At 43.9% G+C, this 27,997-nt stretch overlaps 11 protein-coding genes across 11 annotated transcripts; 5 read left to right on the forward strand and 6 right to left on the reverse strand.

Annotated features, from left to right (window-relative positions):
- Window positions 1-34: 34 nt before the first annotated feature.
- Window positions 35-1,830, reverse strand: EAF02_007092 (uncharacterized protein; the record flags this gene model as incomplete). The annotated part of the gene is made up of 11 exons (XM_038903140.1): window positions 35-108; window positions 204-308; window positions 368-430; window positions 491-553; window positions 614-657; window positions 925-961; window positions 1,014-1,103; window positions 1,155-1,298; window positions 1,353-1,436; window positions 1,493-1,573; window positions 1,629-1,830. The coding sequence occupies 11 exons, from the start codon at window positions 1,828-1,830 to the stop codon at window positions 35-37; spliced, it is 987 nt and encodes a 328-aa protein (XP_038757461.1).
- Window positions 1,831-2,156: 326 nt separating this feature from the next.
- Window positions 2,157-2,339, reverse strand: EAF02_007093 (uncharacterized protein; the record flags this gene model as incomplete). Its single annotated transcript, XM_038903141.1, has 1 exon — window positions 2,157-2,339. The coding sequence occupies one exon, from the start codon at window positions 2,337-2,339 to the stop codon at window positions 2,157-2,159; it is 183 nt and encodes a 60-aa protein (XP_038757462.1).
- Window positions 2,340-2,687: 348 nt separating this feature from the next.
- On the reverse strand, window positions 2,688-3,531 carry EAF02_007094 (uncharacterized protein; the record flags this gene model as incomplete). The annotated part of the gene is made up of 3 exons (XM_038903142.1): window positions 2,688-3,268; window positions 3,335-3,398; window positions 3,451-3,531. 3 exons carry the CDS (start codon window positions 3,529-3,531, stop codon window positions 2,688-2,690), a joined length of 726 nt encoding a protein of 241 aa, XP_038757463.1.
- Window positions 3,532-3,933: 402 nt separating this feature from the next.
- Window positions 3,934-5,965, forward strand: EAF02_007095 (uncharacterized protein; the record flags this gene model as incomplete). The annotated part of the gene is made up of 2 exons (XM_038903143.1): window positions 3,934-4,177; window positions 4,233-5,965. 2 exons carry the CDS (start codon window positions 3,934-3,936, stop codon window positions 5,963-5,965), a joined length of 1,977 nt encoding a protein of 658 aa, XP_038757464.1.
- Window positions 5,966-6,689: 724 nt separating this feature from the next.
- On the forward strand, window positions 6,690-10,991 carry EAF02_007096 (uncharacterized protein; the record flags this gene model as incomplete). Its single annotated transcript, XM_038903144.1, has 2 exons — window positions 6,690-10,495; window positions 10,550-10,991. The coding sequence occupies 2 exons, from the start codon at window positions 6,690-6,692 to the stop codon at window positions 10,989-10,991; spliced, it is 4,248 nt and encodes a 1,415-aa protein (XP_038757465.1).
- A 1,193-nt stretch (window positions 10,992-12,184) lies between these two features.
- On the forward strand, window positions 12,185-14,220 carry EAF02_007097 (uncharacterized protein; the record flags this gene model as incomplete). The annotated part of the gene is made up of 2 exons (XM_038903145.1): window positions 12,185-12,719; window positions 12,770-14,220. The coding sequence occupies 2 exons, from the start codon at window positions 12,185-12,187 to the stop codon at window positions 14,218-14,220; spliced, it is 1,986 nt and encodes a 661-aa protein (XP_038757466.1).
- A 103-nt stretch (window positions 14,221-14,323) lies between these two features.
- Window positions 14,324-14,578, forward strand: EAF02_007098 (uncharacterized protein; the record flags this gene model as incomplete). Its single annotated transcript, XM_038903146.1, has 1 exon — window positions 14,324-14,578. One exon carries the CDS (start codon window positions 14,324-14,326, stop codon window positions 14,576-14,578), a length of 255 nt encoding a protein of 84 aa, XP_038757467.1.
- A 227-nt stretch (window positions 14,579-14,805) lies between these two features.
- EAF02_007099 (uncharacterized protein) lies at window positions 14,806-16,814 on the reverse strand. Its single transcript, XM_038903147.1, has 7 exons — window positions 16,364-16,814; window positions 16,148-16,248; window positions 15,664-16,077; window positions 15,614-15,640; window positions 15,490-15,571; window positions 15,231-15,378; window positions 14,806-15,131 (listed from the first exon to the last, which is right to left on the reverse strand). The coding sequence occupies exons 1-7, from the start codon at window positions 16,539-16,541 to the stop codon at window positions 14,975-14,977; spliced, it is 1,107 nt and encodes a 368-aa protein (XP_038757468.1). The 5' UTR covers window positions 16,542-16,814; the 3' UTR covers window positions 14,806-14,974.
- Window positions 16,815-17,392: 578 nt separating this feature from the next.
- Window positions 17,393-18,286, forward strand: EAF02_007100 (uncharacterized protein; the record flags this gene model as incomplete). Its single annotated transcript, XM_038903148.1, has 1 exon — window positions 17,393-18,286. The coding sequence occupies one exon, from the start codon at window positions 17,393-17,395 to the stop codon at window positions 18,284-18,286; it is 894 nt and encodes a 297-aa protein (XP_038757469.1).
- Window positions 18,287-18,676: 390 nt separating this feature from the next.
- On the reverse strand, window positions 18,677-20,658 carry EAF02_007101 (uncharacterized protein; the record flags this gene model as incomplete). The annotated part of the gene is made up of 3 exons (XM_038903149.1): window positions 18,677-19,449; window positions 19,588-20,167; window positions 20,611-20,658. The coding sequence occupies 3 exons, from the start codon at window positions 20,656-20,658 to the stop codon at window positions 18,677-18,679; spliced, it is 1,401 nt and encodes a 466-aa protein (XP_038757470.1).
- Window positions 20,659-21,971: 1,313 nt separating this feature from the next.
- Window positions 21,972-27,862, reverse strand: EAF02_007102 (uncharacterized protein; the record flags this gene model as incomplete). The annotated part of the gene is made up of 4 exons (XM_038903150.1): window positions 21,972-22,839; window positions 22,893-27,566; window positions 27,636-27,658; window positions 27,803-27,862. The coding sequence occupies 4 exons, from the start codon at window positions 27,860-27,862 to the stop codon at window positions 21,972-21,974; spliced, it is 5,625 nt and encodes a 1,874-aa protein (XP_038757471.1).
- Between the last annotated feature and the right edge of the window lie 135 nt (window positions 27,863-27,997).

The following is a 27,997-nucleotide window of genomic DNA, read 5'->3' on the forward strand; positions in this document are numbered from 1 at the left end:
TAAGAAGATTGAGAGATGAAGCAGGATTAGAGGCTTAGGCGTTGACTAGGTTTCCGTTCTCGTCGATCTCGTTGCCGGCCGCGTCGTATTGGGATTCGTAGTTGAAATCTGTATGGTGTTAGTTGATGATTAATGTATGGTGCACGAAATGATGTTTAGGTTGAGGAAATGGGAAAGAAAGGGTAGGGGCAGTAAGAAATTACCTCTGCGTGCGGTCTTGGCTCTCTTGTCTTTCTTGTTGTTGGTTTGACGCTCGACGATTTGTCCGTTCTCGTCGATCTCATTGCCCTCGGCATCATAGCCGGTTTCTATTGATTGTAAATAGACGTTCTTGTGGGACAGGTTGGGGAGAGACAGATTGACTTACCACGTTTTTCGATAAGTTTTCCATTCTCGTCAATCTCGTTGCCCTCAGCATCATAACCAGTTTCTATTGAATTATAAGTAGATGTTGCTGTGGGACAAATTGGTGAAATACAGATTGACTTACCACGTTTCTCAATGAGGTTTCCATTCTCGTCAATCTCGTTGCCTTCGGCATCATAGCCAGTTTCTATTGGATTGTAAGTAAATGTTGTTATGGCGCTTGTTGGTAAGAGACAGGTTGACTTACCACGTTTCTCAACAACTTTTCCGTTGGAGTCCAATTCATTTCCCCTATAAAATCAAAAGTCAGTAACTAGAAGAAAGACTGAAGGAAGCCAAAAGTTATAGAATGTCCGATGCATGGCCGAATATCTTTGAGAACTAGCGATGCCGAACCAGAAGACAGATGGAAGCTCCATATCCGATTATTCCAAACATGCAGGTTCTGTCTAATCAATCGGCAGGATTGTCGATGCATGCTGATGGATATACGAGATCGGTCGCACCAGTGGAGATTGAGGTGCTAATAAAGATATTTGAAAAGCAGGTTTCACTTACTCAGCGTCGTACTCGGTATCACGACGAGCTTTCTTTGCTAGATTACAATTAGTATTCTGATCTGACCCATGATGAATGAGACAACATACCCTTCTTGTTTTTCTTGGTGTTGGTCTGACGTTCGATGAGCTTTCCGTTGGCATCGATTTCGTTGCCATCGGCATCATATCCGTCGGCACCTAAAACTGTTAGAAAATGCATAGGAGAAGATCAAGAAAGCTGCAACTCACCACGCTCGATCAGGTTACCATTTGCATCAATCTCGTTGCCTTCCGCATCGTAGCCAGTCTCAGCACGTGCGTTTGTCTTGGTTCTTTTCTCGATGACATTTCCATTCTCATCAATCTCTTCGCCTGCAGCGTTGTACTCCGAATCTTTGGAACCATTAGCGAGTTTTTCTACTATGCAGATATGTGAATAGTACTAACCACGCTCGATCAAGTTGCCATTTGCATCAATCTCATTGCCTTCCGCATCGTAGCCGGTCTCAGCGCGTGCATTAGCTTTCTTGGCTAAAAGAATAATATCAATATTGTAAACCTAATCCAATCCAGATGTATTAACATACCTGCCTTGTTCTTCTTGGCTCTCTTTTCAATGACGTTTCCGTTCTCATCGATTTCATCACCGGCTGCGTTATAGCCAGTATCTACGAGTCTATTAGTAATTACACTGGTGTAAATTATTCGAAAAAGATTACTCACCACGTTCGATCAACTTGCCATTTGCATCGATCTCATTGCCCTCCGCGTCGTAATCGTTGTCGCGAGCAACAATCCCGAACTCTGCTCTCGCGTCAATACCAGAAACTGAACGAGCGACATTGGTAGTTGTATCCACTGGAGCTGCCTGAACTGCCAACATGGCGCAGAAGGCCAAAATCAAGCTTGCTGTTGAGGAACGCATCTTGAGTTTGTGAATAGTACTGTCAAAGTAATTGAATAAATGAATAAGGTATAGTTGAATATAAATCAGGCCAGCTGTAGAACAGTTAAAAATGAAAAAGAGTATATTGGAATGGTTTAGAGTGAACAATGGGGAGGGGGAAAAAGCTGTATATATATGTAGAAATACCCAACGATCAATTCCCCATCCTCCATATCGTCTCAAACACCCGCACGCCAGGCAAAGTCAAAGAAAGATCAGACAGCCTAGAATTTCACCATCAGGCGAAACAAATGTGTAAACAGCCGCTCATACGCAGCCTCATTGGAAACAACATTTGTCAGACTCTATACTCTTTGCGAAAACTCCACATGGAAAAGCTTATCATTACTAGTTTCCGTAGACTTAAATAGAAGCAATCCAGACTCGGGCATGTGCTCCAAGCATTTAAGTCCCTCAGAATCCAATGGACTGCCTCGCAACATCTGTGCTTTGGTGGAAAGGCTTGAAACAGCTGTGCGTAAAGCCATGGCGGGATAGGAATAGACCGACTCATTCGTTTTACCTTCACTCATAACAAAAGTCATATTATGACAACAGAATTCTAAAAACGCTGGATCGTCATTATTGATTATCGGTGACAAATTCCTGTTACAAAGTGAGCAATACGCTGCTACCATAAAGGACTTCCAGAAATTGAAATGCTATTCTCGACCCCTCTTAGTCCCGATTTGCCTACTTACTACCTGCTATTCAGTTCGTATTCATATCAAACAGCTAATAAATATCAAAAATAACCACCAAAAACCCCAGGAACCCAAACGATTGCGAATAAAAAAAGTATTGGAAAGAATCCCGCGAAAGATGAGACTGATGTATTAACAAGCACAACCCTCCTTCGAAGCATTATCCCTTGGGCCTGTCAAATTGACTCTAGATTGTTCTTCTCCTCTTGCTGAAGTTGCTTGTGTACCTCCAGGTCCTCGAGCTCCCTTCAATGATGTCTCTGGGATGGCGTTTGCGATTGCCGTGAATACCTCTGTTACATTTGTGCCAAGCTTGGCAGAAGTTTCGAAGAACAATAATCCCTCTTCCTCGGCATATAATTTAGCCTCAGCAGTTGATACCTTTCGCGCATCTCCGCCTGAATCTTCCCCTTCGGCTGATTCTTCATCTCCCAAGTTATTACTGGAATCGTCGGATTCATTTGTCAAATCAAGTTTGTTGCCTACAAGTGCGATGACAATGCCCGGTGACGCTTGTCTTTGAAGCTCTGCGACCCAGTGCTTTGCTTTAGCCAGCGATGTAGGTTTTGTGAGGTCATAAACGACGAGAGCGGATTGAGCATTTCGATAGTACATGGGAGCAAGAGAGGCGAAACGTTCTTGTCCAGCGGTATCCCATATCTCGAATTTGATCGTTCTGGTTGGTAAATTACATTTTTGCGTCAAGAAAGCAGCTGCAATAACAACTGTTAGTAAAGGTCATATGAATGTGAGAGCAATATAAATGAATATATATGTACCTCCAATAGTAGGTTCCTTGTTTTCCTGAAAGTCATTGTTCACAAACCGCAATACAAGGGAAGACTAAACAAGAGTCAACATGATGTGCTATAATTTATTCCAAATCTCTACATGCCTTTCCTACAGCTGCCTCACCCAGAAGAACCAACTTGACGCTGGAACTCGGCTTTGGAGCTGATGTAGTTGAGTCCGCCATAAGTTACAAATCCGGTTTGTGGTTCGTGTTTCTCGAATGTAAGATGGACCTCCAAAAATCGCCGACTATTTTCGGATTTGTTTGTCGGAAGCGATGATATTTGAAAGAGATTTGAAAATTATCTTGATTCCCTTTTACCGTTGATAACTTAGTAGATGTCAATAAATAGGCTCGGTGGGTTAGCTCTGCTTTTAGAGGAAGATGGATATGAATGGAGGAATGGCGGGTTGTGGATGGAGCGAATCATGATCCTGGGCTGCAGCCGATTAGCGCCGGAACTTCTGGCTCACGTTCACCGACCGAGATTTTATTTTTTGATTTTGATTTTGATTTTCAAGATTAAAGAATTGATTCGATCAATTTGGTAAGAGCATTTTCACAACTACAATTGAGTCCTACAAAATGGGAAAAAGAAAGGCTGAATCGCAAGATCAACTTGTGACCAAGAATGGCACGAAAAAGGCCAAGCAAGAACCCATCGCAAAAGTCGAAAAGGTCGAAAAGTCTAAGATGATGCTAGATGACAGCGATTCTAGCAGTGAAGACGATTCCGTTGGAGGTGCCCCGCTTGAATCTGGATTCAAAGTCAATCAAGAATATGCGAAAAGATTCGAGCATAATAAGAAACGTGAAGAGCTTCAGAGACGTGAGTAAAGACGCTCCCCAAGGTTGTCAATCATACTGACTTATCATTTTCTTAGTGGAGGAAAAGTATACGAAGAAACCTGGACCAACCGTTGGAAGAAATGGCGAGAAGAAATACGGCGATAAATACGATGAGGATTCTTCGTCATCCGATGATGAAGATGAAGATGATGAAGGATTTCTAGCAACCGAAGATTTGGACAAGGAGATTTCAGCTACATTGCAAGCTCTACGTTCAAAAGACCCTCGAGTTTACGATGAAAAGGTTACATTTTATACCCCAATTGAGGAAGACGCAGAGGAAGGAACCACGACAGAAAAGAAGGAGAAGCCTATGTACTTGAAAGATTATCATCGAGAGAATTTATTAGCTGGCCATGCAGGCGGGGAGGACGAGGATGAAAACGTCCCACAAACATTCGCCCAAGAACAAGAAGCTTTAAAGAAGAAAATTGTTAGTGAAATGCATGCAGCTGCCGATGGATCTGCTTCAGGCGAAGATGAAGGATTCCTTGTTAGGAAGGATAAGAATCCAGGTCTTTCAAGCTCAGGTATCCATCCATCCAGAGCTTCAAAGGTTGAAGTCGATATTGCTGTTGCCGACAAGGATCCGGAGACCTTTTTATCGAACTTTATGGCAGCTCGCGCATGGGTTCCTAGTGATGGTGCACGCTTCCAACCCATGGAATCTGACGACGAGGACGATGACAACCGAGCCGAGCAATTCGAGGCAGCTTACAACTTGCGTTTCGAAAATGCTGAAGGAAGCAATGAGAATTTGAAATCATATGCCAGAGATGTCGTCGCTGCAAAATCAGTTCGTCGTGATGAGGTCAGCGGCAGGAAGAAGCAAAGAGATGCCGCAAGAGAGAAGAAAGAGGCCGAGAAGAAGGAGAGGGAAGAAGAGAGAGCACGATTGAAGCGGTTGAAGATTGATGAGATGGAGGAGAGACTCCAGAAGATCAAGAAAGCTGCAGGTATAAATGGTAAAACCTTGAAGGATGAAGAATGGGCACAGTTCTTGGATGCGGCCTGGGATGATGAAAATTGGGAGGCTGAGATGAACAAACGCTTTGGAGAGAGCTATTATGCAGAGCAAGAAGGTGGATCAGAGAGTGACGGCGAAACAGAGGGTAAAAAGAAGAAGAAGGTCAAGAAGCCAAAGTGGGACGACGACATCGACATTGGTGATATTGTTTCCGATTTTGATGACGATGAAAAATCTACAAAACCCATTTACTCTCTATCGGATCTTGAAGACGATGCAGAGGAGGAATCGGGCGACGAAGAGGGGTCGTCTAAGAAGTCAAAAAGCAACAAAGAACGACAATTGGAAAAGCAAAACAAAAAGAAGGCCGCGCGCTTGGAAAGAAGAAAGATTGAGGATCTTGTGGAAAGTAAGCTTGATGTTGATCTTTCTTTGGCTTCCAAAAAGGCATCAGTATTCAGATATCGCGAAACTTCGCCTACCTCATTCGGTTTGACGGCTAGAGATATTCTAATGGCACCTGATTCATCCCTCAATGAATTTGCCGGCTTGAAAAAGATGGCTACCTTTAGAGATGCAGAGAAGAAACGCAAAGACAAGAAGCATCTCGGTAAGAAAGCTAGGTTAAGGCAGTGGAGAAAGGAGACATTCGGTAACGAGGATGGACCGGAAATTATTATTGGTCCTGATGCCGGGGAAGGAGCAGATGCTATGGAAGGTGTAGAGATCCCAGAAAAGAAGAAGAAGAAGAGGTCTAGAAAGAATAAGGGAGCTGTTGGAAAAGCTACGGCTGAGGAATAATTGGAGTCTATATTCATAGCCAATGTAGGAGTTATGGGGTACTCGAGTGTATCAATAGATTTCACCGAGGTGGAGCATTCAGTTCAATGATTTTCGCAATGTTTCTCGTCTTTAATCTATTTAAAGTAGAAATCCATATCAAATCCAAAAATGAAGTTAATCTGTGTATATTATGAACGATGATTATCCCACCATCTCCCCACTGGTCTCTTGTAAATCATTAATCCTGGTGTAATCCTGGGCGAAATATTGGGCTCGTCAGGAAAGGAAAACACCTCCACACACTAATGCATGCGTCCGATGAGAGACAATGAAGAGCCGGAAAAAGAACATTGACCAATATTGAAATAATTTCTTTCTGGAACTTGTGGAATTGAGGATTGGGGGAAGAATTGGATGAATTCATTGTACCTTTTGCTACATGAAAAGCTTTGATTTTATATATAGTATTTGAGTAATTTAAACATTCAACTCTCAGTTGTTTTATCAAATTTAATGTCATTTATTACTATCTCATTATGAGTTTATTGGTTGATACCAAACTTCCAGTTTAAAGCCCCTTATACTTTCCCCCTCAAATAATCCAGCCGCCAACCCCAACTTTCTGTGCCACCTCTCAGGACGATTTCTAAATTTACATATACGATACAACCCTTTACAGCTTTTTAAACATAATGAGGTTGGGATTTATTCGATCTTTTACTCTGCGTAGAGTTTAATCAACATGTCGGACGTTGCGCCGCCCGTTATACCACAGCTCAATAGGCCATTGAGCTTGATACCAGTAGGCTTAAAAGAAGCAGCCCTCGATTCACCCACCTTTCGCGCGACAGCAGTACATTTCTCTGATCAAGTGGAGATACTCGAGAAATGGCTCGATGCTTATGTCAAATCCATAACCAAACTTGTTCACGACGCTTCGTCATTAGAAGATGCATTCAATAACTTTCTCTTTCGATCGATCCCTCCTGCGAACGTTTCCGAAGCTGTCCTCGATCATGACTACACTTTATTGGCAATGCAAAGATTTGGAGAAGGGTCGAAGGAATGGTGGTCGCAGATTATGGCTGGCACTAGGAAAATTGATACAAATATATGCGAGCCCATCAAAGCATTCATGGCTTCAGAACTACGGAATTTCAAAGATGCTCGAAGATACTTAGAGCAATCGCAGAAGACATTTGACTCTACACTGGCAAGATACGTGGCTCAATCGAAAACTAAAGAGCCTTCGGCGCTGCGAGAAGATGCTTTCCAAGTACACGAAACCAGAAAAGCATATTTAAAAGCATCTCTGGACTTTTGTTTACTTGCGCCCCAACTACGATATACGATTGACAAATTACTTGTGAGAATATCAACTGATCAATGGAAGGAGATGAAGAGAACAAGAGAAGTCTCTTCGTTAACTCTTGCTAAATGGGGTCATGAGATGGATCGCGTGCGAGGATGGAGCAAAGAAATGGAAGCTGGTGAGGCAACATTCCGCCGTGAATTGCAACTTGCCAGGCGAGATATCGCGGAGACTGCATCCCAGGCATCAAAACCATCAAGAGAATTGGAAGACTACAATCTTTCAACGGTTGCATACCTTGGCTCAAGAGGTCCTTCGACTGGACTTATCCAACCTCAAAGCAAACATACTGAACGATCGGAAAAACAAGGTTGGCTGTTCTTACGAACAATATCTGGTAAGCCCGCAAGAACTTTGTGGGTCCGTCGCTGGTTTTATGTTAAAGATGGGATTTTTGGTTGGCTAGTTCAAGGAATACAATCTGGAGGAGTAGAGGAAAGTGAGAAGATTGGCGTCCTTCTTTGTAATGTGAAACCGGCTGTTCAGGAAGATCGCCGATTCTGTTTTGAGGTCAAAACCAAAAATCAAACAATTCTTGTTCAAGCAGAGACTCAAGCTATCCTTATGGAATGGCTTGAGGCTTTTGAGCTTGCTAAAAACAAAGCTCTCGAGGCTAGTGCAAATCCTAGAACGCTCCGTGCTGGAGGAATCGATCCCGCATTCGCTATTACTCCACCTTCTATTCCCGAATTTGCTGCCAAAAATGCAGATGGTCAAATTTCGTATGGCAGTGAAGATGTGATCGAAAGATCCGGCACACTACCTATCCCTGGAGCAGAGTTTGCTGGAAGGCCCAGTTCCGATATTGTCCCTCCTCGTCGTTCTGTTACTTCAAGAGAAGAGGGCGAAACTGGTCGAGAACATGCTGCTAGAATCATGCAAAAATTGGATCTGCACAGAAAGTCGACTAGTATGCAGTCAAACGAACCTCCAAGTGCATCTCAACCTGCATCGGGTGGTATCGCTAGTTTGATATCAGCTAGTCATACGATTCTTCCAATCTCTGCACCTTCAACCTCTACAAATAACCTTCCCAATCCACAAATTACCCTCCAGTCACCAACTCAAGATTATACTGTAAGTACATTGGCGCCATCAACACTCATAAACCCGCCTGCTCCTACAAACTTGAGCAAATCGGCAGTGATCGTTAGCGGAGAGCGTGGAATTGGTCTTGGTCAGAGTGACGCTAGTGGAGGAATGCCTAGTGGTATAATGGCCAATCTATGGGGCAGTAGTAATTGGGGATACATCAATCGTCTTGAGAAAGGAGAAATCAAAACTCCAAGCTCAGGATCTCGCTCGGCACCTGGTAGCCCACGTATAAAGCCGTTGGAACCATCTCCAAAGATAGGTACGGACGAGAACTTAAAACCCGATAATGGACTTGGGTCTGCAAAGAGCCCCATTAGTCCATTGACTGATTCTTTAGCAACCCCAGTTTCTTCACCCATGGTTCACCGAAAAGCCGCCAGTGCTAGTATCGATATTGACGTTGCGCGTGCAGTGAATCAATCTGCATCCAGACCAGAAGTATATCCCAGCAATTACCCAATCCAGCTGAAAACTCAAGATGCACAATTCCGAATGCTATTTCCAAATGTTCCACGAGAGGACAAAGTTATTCTTGTCTTTCGCGCGACTTGGAATCCAAATGAGCAGCATGATTTTCCCGGAAGGGTTTACGTTACTCAAAAAGATATATACTTTTATAGCCATCATTTAGGCCTTGTATTGATAACTGGCGTTAAGTTAGCTAGTATCAGTGAAGTTACAGCTGCTCCAGGCAGAGATTGTGACTTCCTATTCCTGCATCTCCTCGATACTTCACCTGATACAGGATTTACTAGGATCACCATCAAAACATTCCTTGAGCCTCTTCGATTGCTTCAATCAAGACTGAATTTCTTGGTTGATATAAATCAAGCCGAAAATCCGATGAGTTTAGAAGATATCATGACTGCATTAATTAAAATGGAGCATGAAGACCCTACTAGAAGTCCTAGCATGGAAAGTTGGGAGGATGTTGATGTTAATACACCAATCGATGATGGAACGATCTCGGGTCGTACTCACAGTCGTAAAGATCGTGATCTCAGAGCCTCATTGCATGTTGAGCGTGGACTCAATTTCAATAGAAAAGGGAAGGAAGTGCAGAAATTCCAACTTCCTTCTCAGCCTGTTATCTACGAGCCACCCGATATGCAACGAAAGACGGTCGAGCGAGAATTTGGTATCAGTCCAAAGGCCCTTTTCCACCTTATGTTTGGCGACAAAAGTGCAGTGTTTCAACTACTTTACCATGAACGGAGAGCACAAAAGATTGCCCAAGGTCCATGGATTCATCTTGATGGTAACCACATGCGTCGAGATTTCGAATTTCAAATCGACTATGTTGATTCCTGGCGAAGATCACGACAAGCAAACGTTGTTGATCATCAAATTATTGATATCATGAACGACCATGTATGTTATGTTGTTACGGATTCCAAGACCCCGTGGCATCTACCTCATTTTCAAGATTTTATGCTGGTCTCAAAGATCGTTATTACACATGTCGCCAAATCAAAGTGCAAATTGGCAATCTATACGAAGGTTGAATGGTCAAAATCTCCCAAAATCGGAAAAGGTTTAGTTGAAAGACAGGCTCTTGATGATTGTGCAATGGATGCTGAAGATTTGGCCGATGTTATTGCTGATCAAGTTCGAAAGTTGGGACCCAACAGCAGGACAAAGAAGGCTATTCACATTTACGGGCATGTAGGACACCAAAAAACAGTCTCACTTTTTTCGGCCAACGACGCAAGCAAGTCAAAACGACCACAAATTAAGCAACGTACACTCACAAATATGTTGCTCGAGACACTCAGCTCGTTTGGTGAGAGTTGTATATCATCGGTGATGATGTGGACGTTCGCGGTATTCCGATCCATATGGAAAATATCCAGTGCCCACACTATCATTTTAACTGCACTGATAATGAGCATTTTGGTAAACGCATTCCTTACTGGCCGCAATACATCAGAATGGTGGACAGAACGAAATGCAGCAAAATTCATGAGTCGAATGGGAGTTGGTCCTAATCCAAGTATGAGCAAAGCAATTTATTTGAAAGATCTTGACGAAGCTGTGAATAACCTATCGACGGGAGTCCAGAGTCACCATGAAAGCAAATGGTAGATATCCACTATCTCCCAAACCTTTGAAAATATGCTAATATGATTCAACAGCTACTCGCAATTTATGGAAATTGCCAACGTTACGGATCTGAATGCTCCTTATGAGATGGCAGGGTCACCATTCACCAAAACATCAACAAAATCAACAGCTAAGAGGCTTCGAAGAACCCGTCAGCATCTGGGCTCGTACAGATACGATCTAATGATCGCTATGAGAGTGGTCAACAATATCGAGAGAAATGTGCTCAAAGCAGAATGGGAGAATTGGCTCCTGGATGAGAACATGAGATGCAAACAAGCTTACATGATGTTGCGAGAGAACCAGACAAATAGTCTATCAAGTAGTAAAGCCAAGGGAGGTTCAAGTCAGCAAGTTCTACAGGTGAATGACAATATGAATGAACTCAGAAAGTGGCATCAGGAGTATTGTGGTAGCTGTAAGGCAGAACAGGACTTGCTCACGCAAGGAGAGGAGGGTGTAACATTCGGTTGAGAGCAGCAAATATGTATCTACACTGCGATATCTTTGGCATCATTATTTACCTAATTAGTCCCATCGGCAGCATATCTATTGAGCAAGGCGTTTGGTACAAGAACATTGGGTTTTGGCGGATGGATAGAGTCCAATTTTTTGCATAGCCAAGGATGGATTTTATGGTATGGTAAAAGTAGTCACTCTCACTCACTATTTTTACTTTGTACATAAATGAACAATACATAACAAATAATCCTCCAAGACTTTCATATCATATTTACTCCAAGCAAGATTCTCGTTCACAAACATCGGATGCAATCAATCATTTGACCACTTTTCTTTCCGGAGTGGTGGAGGTTTTCCCCCTTTTAATGTAAAATTCCATGTTAATTTCCATTTCGGAACTCCCATCCAAATTTCCAAACTCGTCGACACTTGAATTTCCGCGCACTAACGTATTCACGTATTCACGTATTCATGGATTTTTATCTATTTCATTGTCTGTGCTTGAAATATGACGTCAAGCGTTCTACATGAGATAGAAATCTACGAGTAGTTTCTACTCAAATAATGAAGAGCTAGACCAATCATATTGTAATTTGTAAATGATTTGTATTTAACCCCGCACCACCTCAATACTTTACGATATATCGTACGAGTAGATGAATAAATATTATATGGAGTACTACTTATTATACTTATTAGATAGGTAGTTTTTATTGATACTCTGCTTTATTTCATGATGTATTGATGCGATGTATTGATGCGATGTATTGATGCTGGCGTATTAATTTTATACATACTAGGTCATTGAATGCTAACTTGAAAGGGGGCAATAGTAAATCCATCCGGAATCCAGATGCCTCCAGAATTTTATGAAATACCTACTTACATATACCTACTCCCCCATCCCTGGTAATCTTCCATCCTTTGTTAATACCATTTACTTAATCTATTCAAATCTCAAAATCCCATGTGCCTGATGCATCTTGCTTATCACTGTGTCGCTACTTATTGAACTTGATCGCATACATAATATATTCCAACCCTCCACGACTCTCGAGACTCATTCCACATATTGTCTAGAATTCTTCAGCAGCATTCTCAGCTTTCCTGTCTACATCTCGATACATCCACAGCTTTGTGTCGGATGCAGAGGTTACACGTTTCATTCTTGATTGAAGAAACAAAGAATCCAAACAGCAAACGAAATGTCAGCTCTTCATGAAGCTCTCAAATCGCTGGGCGCTGTGAAGTACGACGATACCCCTACCGATAATTTAAAACCATTTCTATCAGATGCATTCAACAGCGCTCAATTGATAATCGATTCAGTCCCCATCCCCGACAGTATTGAATCTTCCAACAGTCGTCCGCGATCGAACACAACATCCTCAATTGCATCCTCAGCATCCGAAATCTCCGCATCCCATGCTAGATCTCCGCCCCTACCTCACGATATCGAATCTCTTCAGAAGGAGTGGAAACAAATAAAACTAAAACCGGCTGATAATCCACTGGGTATAAGTGTATATTCTTGCAAGGGAAAGGATGGAAAGGGCACTTGGTTTGCGAGGAGGAGTGTACATGAGGGACTAGGATTTACAAAATGGAAAAGAGGTTTAGAGAGGGAATTTCCAGAAACCCTAAAGGTTCAGGGAGGTCCAGGTGAAGGCAATATTAGAGGTATTGGTGGAGAGAAGAGGGTAGCGTATAACAATGTTGCTGGGACTGGGAAAATGGAAGGTATGTTTATAATAAATTGGGATGAGAGACAACGGTCTAATGAATACCAGTATATCTTTTATCCGCACAATTTCCAGGACCAACCACCCCGAGAGATTTTGTCACCATGTTCATTTCCTCAGATCAAGCGCTTAAAGAACAAAATAACAACGAAATACCCCGCCATTTCATGGTAATATCGAGACCATGTCAACATCCAGATACTCCATCGCGTGATGGATATATAAGAGGATATTATGAATCTGTTGAATTTATTCGAGAAATACCGATTAACAAACCGCCTCCCAAGAAATCAGCATCTTCATCTGATCTTACAAAGGGACATACAAGAGATCGATCCGCTTCAAATTTAGGCAAGGAGGCCGTTTTAAGGAATGCTCATCAAAAGTATGATTCATCCAGTACAGAGGAAGAAAGAGAGGAAATTCATAAACAAGCTTCACGTTCTGATAGTAATCTGGCTCAAGCTATAAAGGAGGAGAAGTCGTCTGTACCGAGTGAGGATGATGAATGGGAACAAAATCCTATTGAGTGGATTATGGTTACCAGAAGTGATCCTGGTGGGGGTATACCACGATTTATGATTGATCGTGGAACACCATCGGCTATTGTTTCGGACGCAGGTAAATTCTTGGACTGGGCATGTTCGAAAACAATCGAGGATTTGGATAGTGATGATGATGAACCTGCTGAAGAACTTGTTGGAGAAAATGACACAGCGAGGCCGGAAAAACGTGAACATCGGCATCGCCATCACCATAATCACGAAAAAGATCTACATAATTACCAAACCAACGGTCATCTTGCGGGTATAGATAGTCGCGGAGAAAAGTCTACACCTGTGGCTGCTGGTTCAGCAAGGTCTGCAGTGCCGACACAACAGCAGCCACCCGCAAATGGTGGTGGAATATACGACATGGTAGCAGGAGTAGCAACTACGGCCGGTGCTTTAATCGCTCCATATGCACCAGCAATGATTGCGGATCGTCTCCCTCATGCCACTGAATCTCCCTCAGCTCAAAACCCCGGTCCTCTACAACTTACTAGCGAACAATCTTCTGCTCAAACTTCCGCTCCCATTACTCGCTCTCGATCATTATCCACCTCATCTATTTCTAGTGAATCAACAGTCGATAGTTTTGAATCAGCTCTGTCCTTCCGAAAAGTATCATCACAAGATTCAGCTGCAGTCGAAAAGGTAAATTTACAACAGGATAAAGAGCTCCAGAAACTCGAGGATAAGAAACGAAAACTTTACGAAAAATTGGAGAAAGCGAAACAAAAAGAAGCGGATAAGAAAAGTGAAGATGGTGAGAAAGAGAAAGAAGCAATTCGTAAAGCGGAAGAGAAACATGAGAGAGAAGTCAAGAAGATAGAAGAGAAACACAAAAAGGAAATGGAGAAATTGGAGAGGAGAAGATTGAGGGAGGAACAGAAACAAGAAGAGAAAAAGAAGAAGAGAGAAGAAAAGGAAAAGGGAGAGGATTTTGCAACAGATTAATGCCAGTTTGAGGGCGGAGATTGAAGTATTGAAGAGGGAAAGAGAGGTTCTGAGAGATCAAGTGGGTAGTGTACAGAGGGAAAATACACTCTTAGTGGGAAGGATGGGGAGATTGGGAATACTCGGAGAGGAAGTTTTGAGGGAGGTGAGAGAAGAGTTGACGGGAAACTTGAAGGGAGCGGGGAGGAAGAGGGGAAGTAGTATGGGGAGTGCGAGTGGCAGTCAAAGGGGTGGTGTTGGTGCGAAGAGTGGGTTGGGTATGGGGAGTAAGATTGCGGGAGAGGGTGCTAGGGTTAGTGTGGACACTGAGAAGCCGGCTGTTATACCAGTGGTAGGGGATAGAAATGGAGAAGTTTAAGAGGAGAGAGGGTATGGGATGGATGGATGGATAAATCTGGAATAGCATTTCCAGGATGGATGAGCTGAGGGCGCCCGGTGCTCGGTGTTCGGTACTCGGTTCTACAATCTAGGAGATATGGTACACAGTACACAGTTACGGAATTTCAAACACACATATACTCATACCTAGCTACATATAATGATCATTCAGCATAGAAACTTGTCATATTTATAGAATCTCATCCTCATCAATCACATCCATTCAACATTAAAGATCATGCGAAAATCCATTGCCATGCTAAAGTTCACACCGCTTGCTCCGCTAAACACTCGACCTCCATTCCCGAGTCCCCCCAAACCCTCATAAGTAAACAGATCCACCCTCTCCCTATCCTTTCCCAAAGGAGAACAAAATTCACAAACCAATCTCAACCAACCTCTCATTGAGCCACTTAACATCTTCCTTTGAATCACCTGGTCCTCCGGCCCAATGTCCCCATATGCTAGGGAAAACATCGAGTTTGCCGATGCCGGGGCGCATGAGGGAGACTTCTATTTCAGAGTCTTCGGGTCTGGGGGTGTCAGTGTGGTTTGTTGGGGGTGGAGAAGGGGGGAGAGTAGATAGAGGGAGAGGGAGAGGGAGGAAATTAAAAGAAAGATAATATACATACGGGAAATACAGATCAGTCTTTCCGGGCAGAACAAGCATCTGGGCTTTGATAGCTCCCATTGCAGCGGCGAAATCGCCATTGTAGGGAGATTGGTTGGAGACGTCGCCCGAGGCCCAGGTGTGGAGCATGGTTAGGAGGTTTTCTGGATCTGTTTTTGGAGGGGAGTGTTAGATTGGAAGAGGAGGTGGGGTTTGACGAGTTGGGTGGGAATGGGGGGTAGTGAGAAGGAGGGATAAGAAAGAGAATCAATAGAAAGTACCTTTTGAAAGGGCCCACTTCTCCCAGAAATTTTGCATGAAATCTTCTAGATCTTTGAATCCCAGAACGGTCTTGAAGAGTTCCTTTCTGTTAAAAAGCCTAAAATAGGATTAGTGTGCTCTTACCGTCAAACCACACTGTAATTCCATCCACTATATTACCAATATCAACTCACCTGACTAAATCCCCATCCAGCATACCCCCTCCCAAACGCCTTCAATCCCACCTCCCTTTCCTCCTGACTCCAAACTCTCACTTCATCTCCTCCCTCTCCTTTCACAGCAACACCTTCCTTGGATCCCGCGCTTGAAAGACTCTTGGCAGCTAACAATGCAGATTTAACACCTTCCAAAAAGACCTGATTGTGAAGGGCTGTTTTTGCAGATCCGCAAAAGGGAATACAGATGTCCATGAATGAGGGATACATGGTGGCCCATTGATAAGTTTGACCTGCACCCATGGACCAACCGATCACAGCGCGTGCATGGGTGATTTGGAGATGGGAGGTCACGAGGGTATGTTGAGCGCGGACGTTGTCATAGAAGGTTACTTTTGGGAAAGGAGAGATGGAGGAATTGGATGGAGACTTCTATCGTGTCAGTATTGAGGATCGGAGGGAGTGGGTGAAGCAGAATGGAGAATGAGGAGGGGAAACTCACGGTCGATTCTCCGTTTCCGAAAAGGGCGGTGATGATTATGAAGTATTTTTGGGGATTCAATACCTGGTCTTCTCCGATGAGCCACTCGTTGTCCGCGATTGCTATTTACTTTCAGCATGAGAACACTTTTTACATCTTTCCTTTTAACATGACTCTAAACTCCAAAGATAATATCATGGAGAAATATAGGTGGATAGCGCCAGTTTCAATACTCACCTCCAGAAAACCAAGAAGGATAGATGATAGCAGGGGAACTTGGGTCTCCAAATGTCTTGAATGCAATATGAGCATCAGGAATTTCTTGGCCAGATTGAAGCTTCCAATCTCCAAGAGAGTATCTTTGGACACCGGGTGCTAATTTGAGAGAAGAGAGTTGAGAAGGTAGAGAATCCATTTTATCAAGCTTCTTGTGTTGTCTACTGTGTTTGCTTGGGTTTGGATGTTTTTAGTTGCCTTTAATGCTTTATCAGCTTCCAAGCAGCTCTCAGATATACTTGTGATAGCCGACGAGTAGATAAGTAGATATATCGACAGATACAAAGTCAAATCGAATTTGTCAGGAATAGGGCGGAGCTGACCAATTGACTATTGATTTCAAATGTTCGGCGTTTAACCTTACCGTCGTTCTCTGAATAGCTTCAAGAATAAATAAGTTGAAGATTATCTCATTCTCTTCATAATGGTCTTTATGTAACTAGATTACCCCATCTATCAATAGTAATAAGTAATCGACCGATTCTAGCCTTGCTAATACATTCCTTCCCTTCCCGATTCATAGCTTCCCGAGCTTCTTCTTCCTCCGTCCCTCCTCTTATCATTGCGGGGTCATCAACCTTATCAGCTAAATCTCCACAACTTCTCAAAGCGGAATGAAAGCCGCTGTGACGAAATATGGTGGCGGAACCACAGTCACAATTATTTGCATCGGTTTTACAAAACCCATACCGGGTATTCTCCAAGTTTGCGTTGCAGATATATATTTTGTGTTTCCCTCGTACTAGATCAACTACCCATCATCAATGTCAGTTAGGAGATTGCAAGTCAGGCAAGTATTCAAACTTCAATACGGTACGTACGCAGATTTTCATCCACTTTCGACAGCGTTCTCTGTAGTATCTCCCCGCTATTTAGTTCATTTACTAATTGTACCTCACATCAACAAGTCCCTCACTGCAATCAAACCCCAATCACTGCCTCTCAACCACAAAATCCATCTCCATCTCCAATCTCCATCCTTCAGCAACCATGTCCTCCACAACCCAACAACGTGCCGATGCCGAAAAGCTCATAAACCGCAACCCGCACCGCGATTTCAAAGCCGTCGAAGCATCTCGTTCACCATGGGACGCGTCCCGATCTTGGAATGTAACGCAAACCGTTTCTCCCTCCTGGAAACTCGGTTCCGGCGCCAACGACAACGGCGAATCTCTCAAGGTCCCACATATCGAAATCGATCCCTATGAAGAAGGTCGTCCCGCAGTCTACAACTACAAGTTGATGATTTCCTCCATCATTCCGCGTCCCATTGGATTCGTCAGTACTCGCAGCGCGGATGGGAAATCGACAAATCTAGCCCCGTTCAGCTACTTTAACATGATTAATCACGATCCCCCACTTTTCACATTGGGGTATACAGGAGGATTAGACAATGCGAAAGATTCGTTGAGGAATCTCAAAGAGACGGGTGAATGCACCATCAATATCATCTCTGAACATTTCATCGAAGCGGCAAACTCGACTTCGATTAATGCACCGTATGGCGAATCGGAATGGGCGTTTAGTGGACTTACACCCGCTCCTTGTACAACTGTCAAGACGAGTAGAGTACTAGAATCACATTTCAGTGTCGAAGGAAAACTAGAGAGTTTGAAGGAATTCGAGAGTAAAGCGACGCCAGGCAAGAAGACGGGAGTTTTGGCAATTATCGAGGGAACCAGATTTTGGGTCAGGGAAAATGCTATTAATGAAGAGAAGAATATTGTTGATCCCGCGGTCCTAAAACCAATTTCAAGATTGGGAGGGATTACTTATGGGAGGACCGTAGATGGAGCAGAAATTCCCAGACCGGATTATGATACTGCGGTTGGAAAAGATGAGGAGGCGAAGAAATTGGTAAAGCCTAAGCTTGAAGACCAATGATTCGCTTATACATGGATGTTGAGAGGGTGGGGCTATAAACTGTTGGTGGTTCATGAGAGAAGAATAGAATATCAAGCAAGAAATCATGTATTTATATATCAGACCGATTGTATATAGTAACCACGCTGCACAAGTTGCAAACGCATACTCTGTTGCAAAATCTTCACACCTATATACCTTGTCTTGAGACTCGCAAGAAATTTAAGCGACCCAACCGTCCTTTAATGAAATGTTCTCCCATAAAAAAGCATCCAACCAAGATACACAAGGGTACTACCGTCCCACCAGGCAAAAAATACATACTCGAAGCAAGCAACCAACCAACCATCCCACCCTCAAACGCCCAGCCTCATTCACTCCCTAGAATAACAGTCTAAGACCAAACGCACACTACAGGAAAACACTCATCCCCTTCTCGCTAACCACAAAATCACACCCAAAGTTAAGTTCCTCTTCATATTCCCGCAACTCCTTTAATATTTTCACCCTCGGATCCTCTTTATCATCCAACTTATCCTTGACATGAATAAGTATAATCTTGACACCCTTCAAGACACCCAGACCAAAGGCTCTCCGGTGTAAAGAGATATAATTAGCCGAAGTAGCGAGCGGCGGTTGAGATTTCTTATCTTTCTCCCTTGTCGGGATCGATTTCCTCAGCGTATCCAAACTACCCGTCGGAGAAGAATTGCTCAAAGCACGATCGCTCCCACGTCTCCGCAGATCCTCGCGACATTTTTCCGTTTCGGCGGCGAGAACCTTTAATTCTTCAACGACGTAGCGCGGTGTTAAATGTCCAAATAATAAATCGTCTGGTCTACTGTCGTCATACGAACACTCGATAAAAATACCCTTGAGTATTCCAGCGGCGATTTTGGGAGCGGCGTCTTGCCATACTTGTTTATTGCGTGGGAATAAAGAAAGTACATCGGGTTCCACGTCGCCCCAGATGAGAATTTCGTTATCAGATGCAATGTCGTGGATGAAACAGGCAGAACTGGTGTACGCGCGGGTAGCCTCAGGGGGGGGGAAATTGAGACCTTCTGATGAAGCTTGGGGTATGGTGATCGGGGAGTAGTGGCTGCGGTGGGAGTGGCTGCTGGATTTTTGGGTGGGAGTACGAGGACTGCTGCTTTCGTTGGTGTGGTTGCTTCCCGGTTGATCTGGAAATGAAGTAGTTCTCAGTATATTGTGGAAGTGGAAGGTAAAAAGAAATTGATGGAGACAAATACGTAGTTTAACAAAACTAACATACAATCTGCAGTTAAATATTCTCAAAAATTAAAATGGGGAATACATACAAGGAAAGTTCCCAATGCAAGGCCCATGACTAACAGCCCAAGACTTAACGGCCAGTCCATCTACAACTTCCATGTACCCTTTCGTAGGCCCATCTCCCAAAACCGACGAACCCCCCGAAATCAACCTCATGAAAGTTACTAATCCCACGCCACCATTCTCATCTGACAAATTCGGCCAAATAACATCATTAAAGATGTGATCTTTCAACGCCTCAATCGTACTTGCCAATCCCGCAATTTTTCTCGGTTTAGAACTGGGACTGGCGGTACTTATCACCCCACCCGAGATATGATCAAGATGCGGATGAGTGATGAGATGAGCCCCAACCAGATTGCGTGCAATGTGAGCAGCATTTGCCCCGGTATTTTTGAATGGAAGTTCTAGGCCTGCAAATGCCCCTTCTTTTAGCAAATATGGTCGTTCGGTTGTTGGGGGATTGTGGTTTTGGAGAAGTCGGTCGATGGCCGAGAGGTGGACTCCGGCATCTACAGCCAGAACGGACCCTTTGCTCCATCCTAATGATAATGATCGTACTAGTAATGCGGTACAATCATCTTCCAAAGGACCTCCGCTGGCTCCCTATCGATATTGATTATTAGCATTTTCTCTAACAAATGGTATGCTTCATATCGTAAAGACGCGCAAAACGGTTTGCAAGCACAGGTCTTGATAATAGCAGTAGATCCTCAAATCCAACAACGAGTGAGTGCGTCTCCTCACGGAAGATATCTTGAAAATAGCAGATGTTTAGCACGTGACTCCTTACCAAAGTACCCTCCAAATCGGTAAATGCCCAGACTTGGGTATCTATGTATACACCCGCATCTGAACAAAGCCATTCAACCGGCACCATTCATCCATCACGCAAAAATGTGATTCGAAATAAGCAACAACTGCATATGATGACAACCTCATGATCTCTTACCCCTTCATGCAGTCTCCCGCTTTGCATACTCAGAAAGAACGGATACAACCATTACATGAACGGTCAAAAGAAAGATAATCCTCGGAATACTACTTACCAAAACAATAACCTGCATAGACTTCCCGGCGCGACCTTCGTGTTCCATGCTTGCCTATTTTCTCGTACTCTGATTTGCTTCCCTCGATCACGATTTTTTTCCAACCAGTCAATCAATCTCCAAATGCAATAAAAATGTCGATGTTCGCGAATCTCGCCTCAAGAAATATATGTATTAAGACTTCCCTCGAAGATAAAAAATCGAAGAGAGATTAAAAGTCGCAGTAGATATATCAATACCTAGCTATACTGCTGCGCCCGTATCTAGTCCAGCAATATAAAAACAGTATCCGTATATATGTTGTGATCAAGAAAAGAAGCAGAACTTCTCGTCGGCCTTTTAACTTTTTTTCTTTCTCTCCCTCTTCCCTTACTTCTCCTATCCTCTTTGTCTTCTCTCGACCAGTGGGACCCGCACGAGATATGTCGCTGCATTCCAATTTCTTTGTACTTTGCTGTCTTTTGAGCACAAGTATGGCGGGGGGGTTTGCTACAGTTCCTTTGTTTGAGAGACGAGACTTGTTGAGGCTTTCCATAAACGGCCGCGCAACGGTAGTTTCCACGTGATGTTTAAGGTATATTACTTAGATATTCTGATCACTAATTCCGGACCCGTACGATATTTATTGCATTGCATTGTATTACACATGTTTGTAAGATGACAATGAAATTTCTAGTTGTATTCATCTAATTCATATTTGTAGGATTGAAATCTACAATCCATATCTCAATTCGGGAAACCCGAAACCGAGAGTCGGGCCTCGGGATCGCCGTCAATACACTACTGCAACTATTTGATGCATATATATTAGGCATGCAAGGTGGCATCACCGACTAGACTACAAGTAGAATCAAAGTAGAATCATGATTATTGCCTACAAGCTTGAGGCTTTCTCGGGCTGTTTCACTACCTAGGTATGCATTTGTTGGTAGTAAACATATTCACAACTCTTGTATCAACCATGCTGTGACGAGTCTAGTCCGTCTACACCAAACCTTGCCTGAGCAAATTTGTATCTGTAACTATCTCATCTCATCTCATTTCATTTACAAACATTCACAAGTGTAGGCGCATTGACAATAGTACTTTTATTTATATCTTGAACCAAGTGCTTTGCTCCATCAATGACCTCGCTCTTCCAAATCTTATCAACCCATGCAATATAGTCCCGGTCTAGGATATTATCGCTCAAAAATCACCCGTAAGGGTAGTCAGGTAGTCAAGTCCCTTGTATTCATCCTCTCTCTCTCTCTCTCTCTCTCTCTCTCTAAGAATCGCGCTTCCCCTCTACCTACCCCTTCCCAGTATAGACCCTCATACGCCTCAGCGCCCCCTTCCCCCTCCAAGTTTTCTCAATCACTCTATTGATTAGCCCGATTATAATGCATCAGAGTATCCTTCCAGTCATCATCATCATCCATATTATGAACTCTCAATCCCCCAAACCCACCCGCTCCCTGTGCACCTCCTTGCTGCTGCTGACTCGGCAAACTCCACTGATCATTTCCTCCATCACTGGGTCCACCTACGTCCATTCCCATATCCATTCCCGGTTTTGGACCAACCACTGGAGGTTGACCAGCACTAGGTCCAAATCCTGGAACTACAAATTCAGAATACGGACTATCAAAATCGATATTCCCACCGTCAAAATTGTGACCCGACATCTCGAAATCATTTGATTGTGGATTTGCAGGAGGTGTATCATCATTGTTTCTCATGCCGAAGTTAACTTCATGAGATGATCTCATTGGGGGTTCATCGTAATTATCCGCTGGCATTTCTGATATGCCAGTTGGGAGAGGAGCAAAGCTGTGTTGTGAGACGGCACGCTGACGCTCGCGTTCCTGCTCTTCAACAATCTGAGGAGCAGGTTCAACATTACGGAGACTGCTGGCGATTACGCTGCCATTTCGGACACTAGGAATACCGCTTCGTGGCTCCATTGTCTCTGTAACGTCCGAAAGACCCCCTTCGGCATCTCGAATACCGAATTGTGCCATTGTGCGCATTTTGCGTGTGACCCAAGTCGCTAAAATCTTACCCCTTTGCTTTTCTCCCAGTCTAGATCTAGGGAAATCGCCTTTGTTGACAAAAGCAACTATATCGACGACGATTTGATGTTCGTTAAGAATTGCGTTTACGATGACGGGTACGATCGAGGCAAGGTAGGATTTTCTTCCTACTTCTACAAGCACAACAATAAGCCCACCTGCTTGGAATACGGCACTAGGTTTAATTAGTCTCTAAGGCTTTGATACGTCAATCGGGAAAAAACTTACGATCCTCCAGGAACAATGTTACGATGACATTTCTCCACAGAACTCTCAATGTCCATAGGGAAATGACTCAGACCGTTGATTTCGAATGTTTCTCCAACACTGCCCAGAACGAATAGTACTTGCATCTCGACTTGGGCACCATTTGGTCCTATAGGTCGACTAACATTGTGTAGAAAGCCTAAATCTCCTGTGCGAACATATTGTACATTAGGATCACCATCCACAGTACGCCCATCAAATCTTTCCGAGTCAAATGCATCTTTAGACCCATAGAAAGCTCTGACGCACGCTTCTGACTCTACCCAAATTTCACCGTATTCACCTTCGTGGCAAAGACAACGGCTCTCTGGGTTGACAATGGCTATTTGAGTCGATACAGGCACCATACCGGAATCTTGAACCAAAAGAGCCTTTGGATTAGATTCTGGATCAACAGGATAGATCATACCTCTGCGCAAGGCTTGAGTGTCTAGCCATAACTCAATTGGCTCAATACACATATATGAACGAGATGCTATCATTGGATTCAGAACGTGCGAATAAACCGTATTGATAGCGGTGCGATCTAGACCAGTCGCAGCAAAATGGAGTCGTACTTTTTGGAAAACGTCAACTCTGGGTCTTCCCTCGGCAGAAATCATCATATTTTTTAATTCGTGAAGGGTAAATCCCTTCCCTGGCATAACGGCCATCGCGTGGTCAAGCATTTGTGGTGTGGCATAAGTATCTTTGATCTTATACCGCGAAAGAGTTAAGAACAACGATACTGGATTTTGTGCGAATTCGACAGGAGAGACCAGGTAAGTTGGTGCCCCAACAAAGATACCCATAAGGACACTGTGGATAAAGCCTAGACCAGTTGTACTTCTCACACAACCTAGAACAGGCCTCGAGCTTGTCATTTGACAAGTTTCTTTTTGTACTTTGCACATACCCATTATGGTGTCATGACCTAATTGCACAGCGATCCTACGTTGATCAGGTGTCCAATATGTCCAAACAAGAGCTGGATATCCTGGCTGAACCCAACCTGGCAACATCGTAAGGCCAAGATCTCTGCAACCACTGTTTTGCTTAGGTGGTTTTGAAGTATTATATATGCTCGGTACCGATACCTTCAGAACTTGTGCTGATTGTTTAAGATGTTGCGAAACTGCTTTTTGTTTCATAAGATGGTCAACATCTTGATTAACCAAAACTGCCTTCACACGGTAATCTGAGACCATATGTAAGAATGCCGGTGCATCTTCGTTCAGTCGATTCTGATCAAGAGGAGCCATGGGTATGGCTGTTGCTCCTAAGCAAAAACATGCGTGTGTTGCATAAACAAAATCTTCTGAATGCGTATACATGAGTATTAGATGATCACCGTGTCTTATCTTGACCTTATTCTTGAGATACATAGCTACAGCAGCCACTTTCGTGTCGAATTTCTTCCAGGTAATTCCTTTTCCTTCTTTACCTCGGCCATCTATAGTGCAATAGGATAATTCATCAGCTTGTCGCGCCACACGCCATTGCAATAAGTCGACTATGCTTAAGAAGTTGTTGAGTGGTGTAGACGTCCGGTCATCAATTACCACTTCGCGACGATCAATTCCGGAGTATTGTTTGTCGCCAGGAGATAATATATCTTCACGAGCTTGCGCAGCCAGTGGTGACCATATGCCGCCGATTGGATCCACGCCAATAGGTAGATTAAGTACCGCGCGTTCGACTCCGAATTTAACATGCACGCAAGGAAGATTACCAAGATCAAATTCTCGACGACAAAGCATGTTACCAATCTCTCTTCTCCCACACTTCAAAACTTTTGGGAGAGTATTTGGTGCTGTAATCATAACGCAATAGACTCTTAAATGGTGCTCTTGCATTAAGACTTCCATGCATCTCTCTGATAATGAGTCTAGAAGCGCAGTATCGAGTTGACGTGGAGGTCCACCAGAAGTAGCAGGTGCTGTTGACGCTGATGGCGACTCTAACAGAACTATTGGAAGATGTTCATCATTGACGAAAACATCAAATGCCGAACAATCGTAGATTTTAGGTACATTCTTCATGATGCTCACAATTATATGTTGCACAAAAAAGTATCGGTGTTCTGCAACTTCATGACCATGCTCGACCCATTCAACCTTCTGACGAAGACGATCCTCATACAGACCAAGAACAAAGATCTTGCCCTCAATTACTGTTCCGAGGAGTCCTGTTCGAAGGAATTCTGGCTCTACCATCATCGGGGTTGGATCTCCTTGTTCGAATTTGTATGGTCGAGCATGGAAGATTTGTTCTGTGTGTTTTGGTAAGGCCCAGAAGCCCCCTGATAACGATGGAGAGTCTACCCAAATTTCTCCCACTGAATGTGGTGAGGCTAAAAGACCAGTTTCTGGATCTACTACCGCCAGGGTTGCGTCAGGTATTGGGAAACCAAACGCGCCGCAACGGACTGTCCCTGGTTCGCTACTAGCTTTCTTGCGTGCTTCTTCGCCGATAGCGACCACAACAACTTCATTGGTTTTGAGTGCTTCTCGATCCAGAAGAACTTCACTTAATTCTGTTCTCCCTTTTTGTTCAGCAGGAGCTACTGTTCCGCCTCCTATAAGACTTCCAAAGCCGTTACCAGTTGACTTCTCTTTCTCTTCAGACTTTTCCTCTATAGAATCTCCATCTGATCCAATGTCTAGTTTCAAAGGGCACCCCATACGCTCTTCACCACCCAACCAATCTCGCATACTGATCACCATTCCACCATGTTCTGGTAGACATAGCATAGGAGCCACTAATTCTCGTGCACGAGGATTTCGCATTGGTCTTAACCATCGATCTGCTAGAACTTCGTGAAATTCGCTGTCGACCGTCAAAGTATCTATTAGGCATAGCCTGACATTTTGAAAGTTTGGCTCCATTCCCTTTTTGAAATTTCGCGTCGTCATGGGATCTTGCTGGTAATTATAAGCTGCCCGTTTTAGACCTGGGTAATCGGCTACCATCAGGGTTGCTCTGTATTTTGTGATGAGATGCGCATAGAGACCAGGCGTCTCAACAGCCTTACTTTCAAGCCAGACAGTTGTGTGACCACCGTATACAGTCAATAAGACACCCAGAATCATACCAATACCCTGTCGTGGGTCTAGATAAGAGAGTAAGATCTCGCCGCGACTGCTACCGCCAGCCATTAATCTTCCACTTTTATCTCTTAATTCGGGGTTGAAAGTGTCGCCATGCCCTCCAACCGGCACTGTTGATATGATAGCACTGAGACATGCCATCTGATGCATGATTGTTCGATGGCTCATCACTACACCTCGAAGATCGCCTGTTGGGGCTCGAGAAAATTCAATATAAGCCAAATCGGGGACAGTCAAAGGTGGTGCATCATCCTTTTTCTTTGGATGCCAGCTTCCAAATTCATTCGTTTTCCACCATTCTACCCCTCTTGGCCAATTGAGCTTCTGTGTCGTAATATCTCTTTGGAAATTTTTCAAATTGTTGTCAGTAGTCAGTGCAAGATGTGCTTGCGTAGAGGTCAGGATCGTATTAAGTTTTGCATAATCGTCAAGATCATTAATAGGGACTGCCACTACTCCAGCAATAAAACATCCAAGCAAAGCAATGGCAAATTCGATAATTTCGGATTCGCGATATATCAAAGCGACTCGATCACCCCTGTAGAGAGAACTCTTATCTCTGATTACTTGCGCAACTTTCTCGGCTCGACTAGTAAGTTTCTCCCAAGTTATAGAAGCAATTTCTTTTCCTTTATTGTCCAGCACCCAGTACGCTGGCATCTTTGCTCTCGCCTTTCCCCGGTGCCTCAACACGGCTGCAATATTGTCGAATTTGGACATGGGAGTATTTCTATCATGCGGATCGTAGACAGCGAATGGGACATCTCGAGGCTCAAGGGGCATTTGATATTCTAGGGCATCAGGAGGGGGCAAATCGCTGGTGGTCAGCATCGGTGGCGCCATCGCTGCTGTTGGAGAGAATGCGTCACTGGAAGAATATCGATGTGGCCCTCCACCGTAGGAGATTGGTCCATTAATGTCGTATCCTTGTTGTCCTGCGAAATCCGAGAAATATCCTTGTTGCGACTCCCCAAGCATGGTACCATGAGAATCCATCATCGGCCCTCCGTGATTTGGATCGTAAACTTCTCCCGGATGTTCCACATACCCAGTTTGGTGAGCCGGATTGAAAGCATAATTTGTGCCCGAAGCCATTGATCCCATTCTCATACTTGGCTCATTTTGACGGTCTTGTTGATAGTCTCCAGTTGCGGGAGAGCCAGGCTGATATGCGGAATTCTGGCTATAAGAGCTATGCCTTTGGGTGGGATTATGCACTGCCAGTCTTAAATCTTGAGGTCTACCGGCGTATGAAAAGGTTCGCCCATCTTGCGCTCTATTGGCCCCAAAGCTTCCTGCATCACTGGCCATTGTAGCTGTTCGGCCGGAAAGTTGTGATGCGCCATAGTTTTGTGAGGGGTAGAAATCGCTCCCACTTGGGGTGTTTAAGTTCGAATTGAGGGCAGCAAGCGATGCAGAGCGCGAACCATCATTCGAGGGATGTATGCTGTCATCAGGAGCATGTATGCGCAGCCCTTTTAGTTCCGCAGATATCGTCGAAGCTCCCATATATTGTGAAAGTAGAAATGTGCGTCGCTTTTGATACCTGTGTTTGAGAAATCAGAACTGTTGATTTGGCATTGAATGAATCTAGCATAGCCTGGGGAAAACATACCCCTTCTCCGTAATATCCCCTTCCTAAAGCAAAAGTTGTATCAGCAATCTGGCTCTAGAATCCATCTAATCTATCTCGAAAAATGACATCCTGCATATCTCTGGCACAAGAGCACACGCGATGCTGCTAAAACAAGCCTCCCCGTTGTTGGAAACGCCATAACTAACCTCCAGCTCATGTTCCAATTCCTGCAGCTTTGCCTGCAATTCCGGGTTATTCTCCTCCATCTTTGGGGTAAATTGTATGAAGCGGTATGAGCAAACGAGGGTTCAAGAAGTCGAGAAGAGAGTCGCAAAATTAAGGTTTCAAGGAGGGATTAAAGTATGGTAGGTGGATAAAAACATGAAGCTTGAAGCTTAGAT

The sequence above is a fragment of the Botrytis sinoallii genome, assembly GCF_014898435.1.
Source record: "Botrytis sinoallii strain Bc 23 chromosome Unknown BSIN_011, whole genome shotgun sequence".
NCBI lineage: Eukaryota > Fungi > Ascomycota > Leotiomycetes > Helotiales > Sclerotiniaceae > Botrytis > Botrytis sinoallii.

Excerpts from the sequence above, each read along its gene's own strand:
- EAF02_007099 (XM_038903147.1), bottom strand. The coding sequence starts at position 16,541 with ATGGATTCTCTACCTTCTCAACTCTCTTCTCTCAAATTAGCACCCGGT. Across the intron at positions 16,249-16,363 it reads TCCTTCTTGGTTTTCTGGAG|CAATCGCGGACAACGAGTGG; the intron begins GTGAGTATTGAA and ends GAAAGTAAATAG. Across the intron at positions 15,572-15,613 it reads AATTACAGTGTGGTTTGACG|GAACTCTTCAAGACCGTTCT; the intron begins GTAAGAGCACAC and ends TTTAACAGAAAG.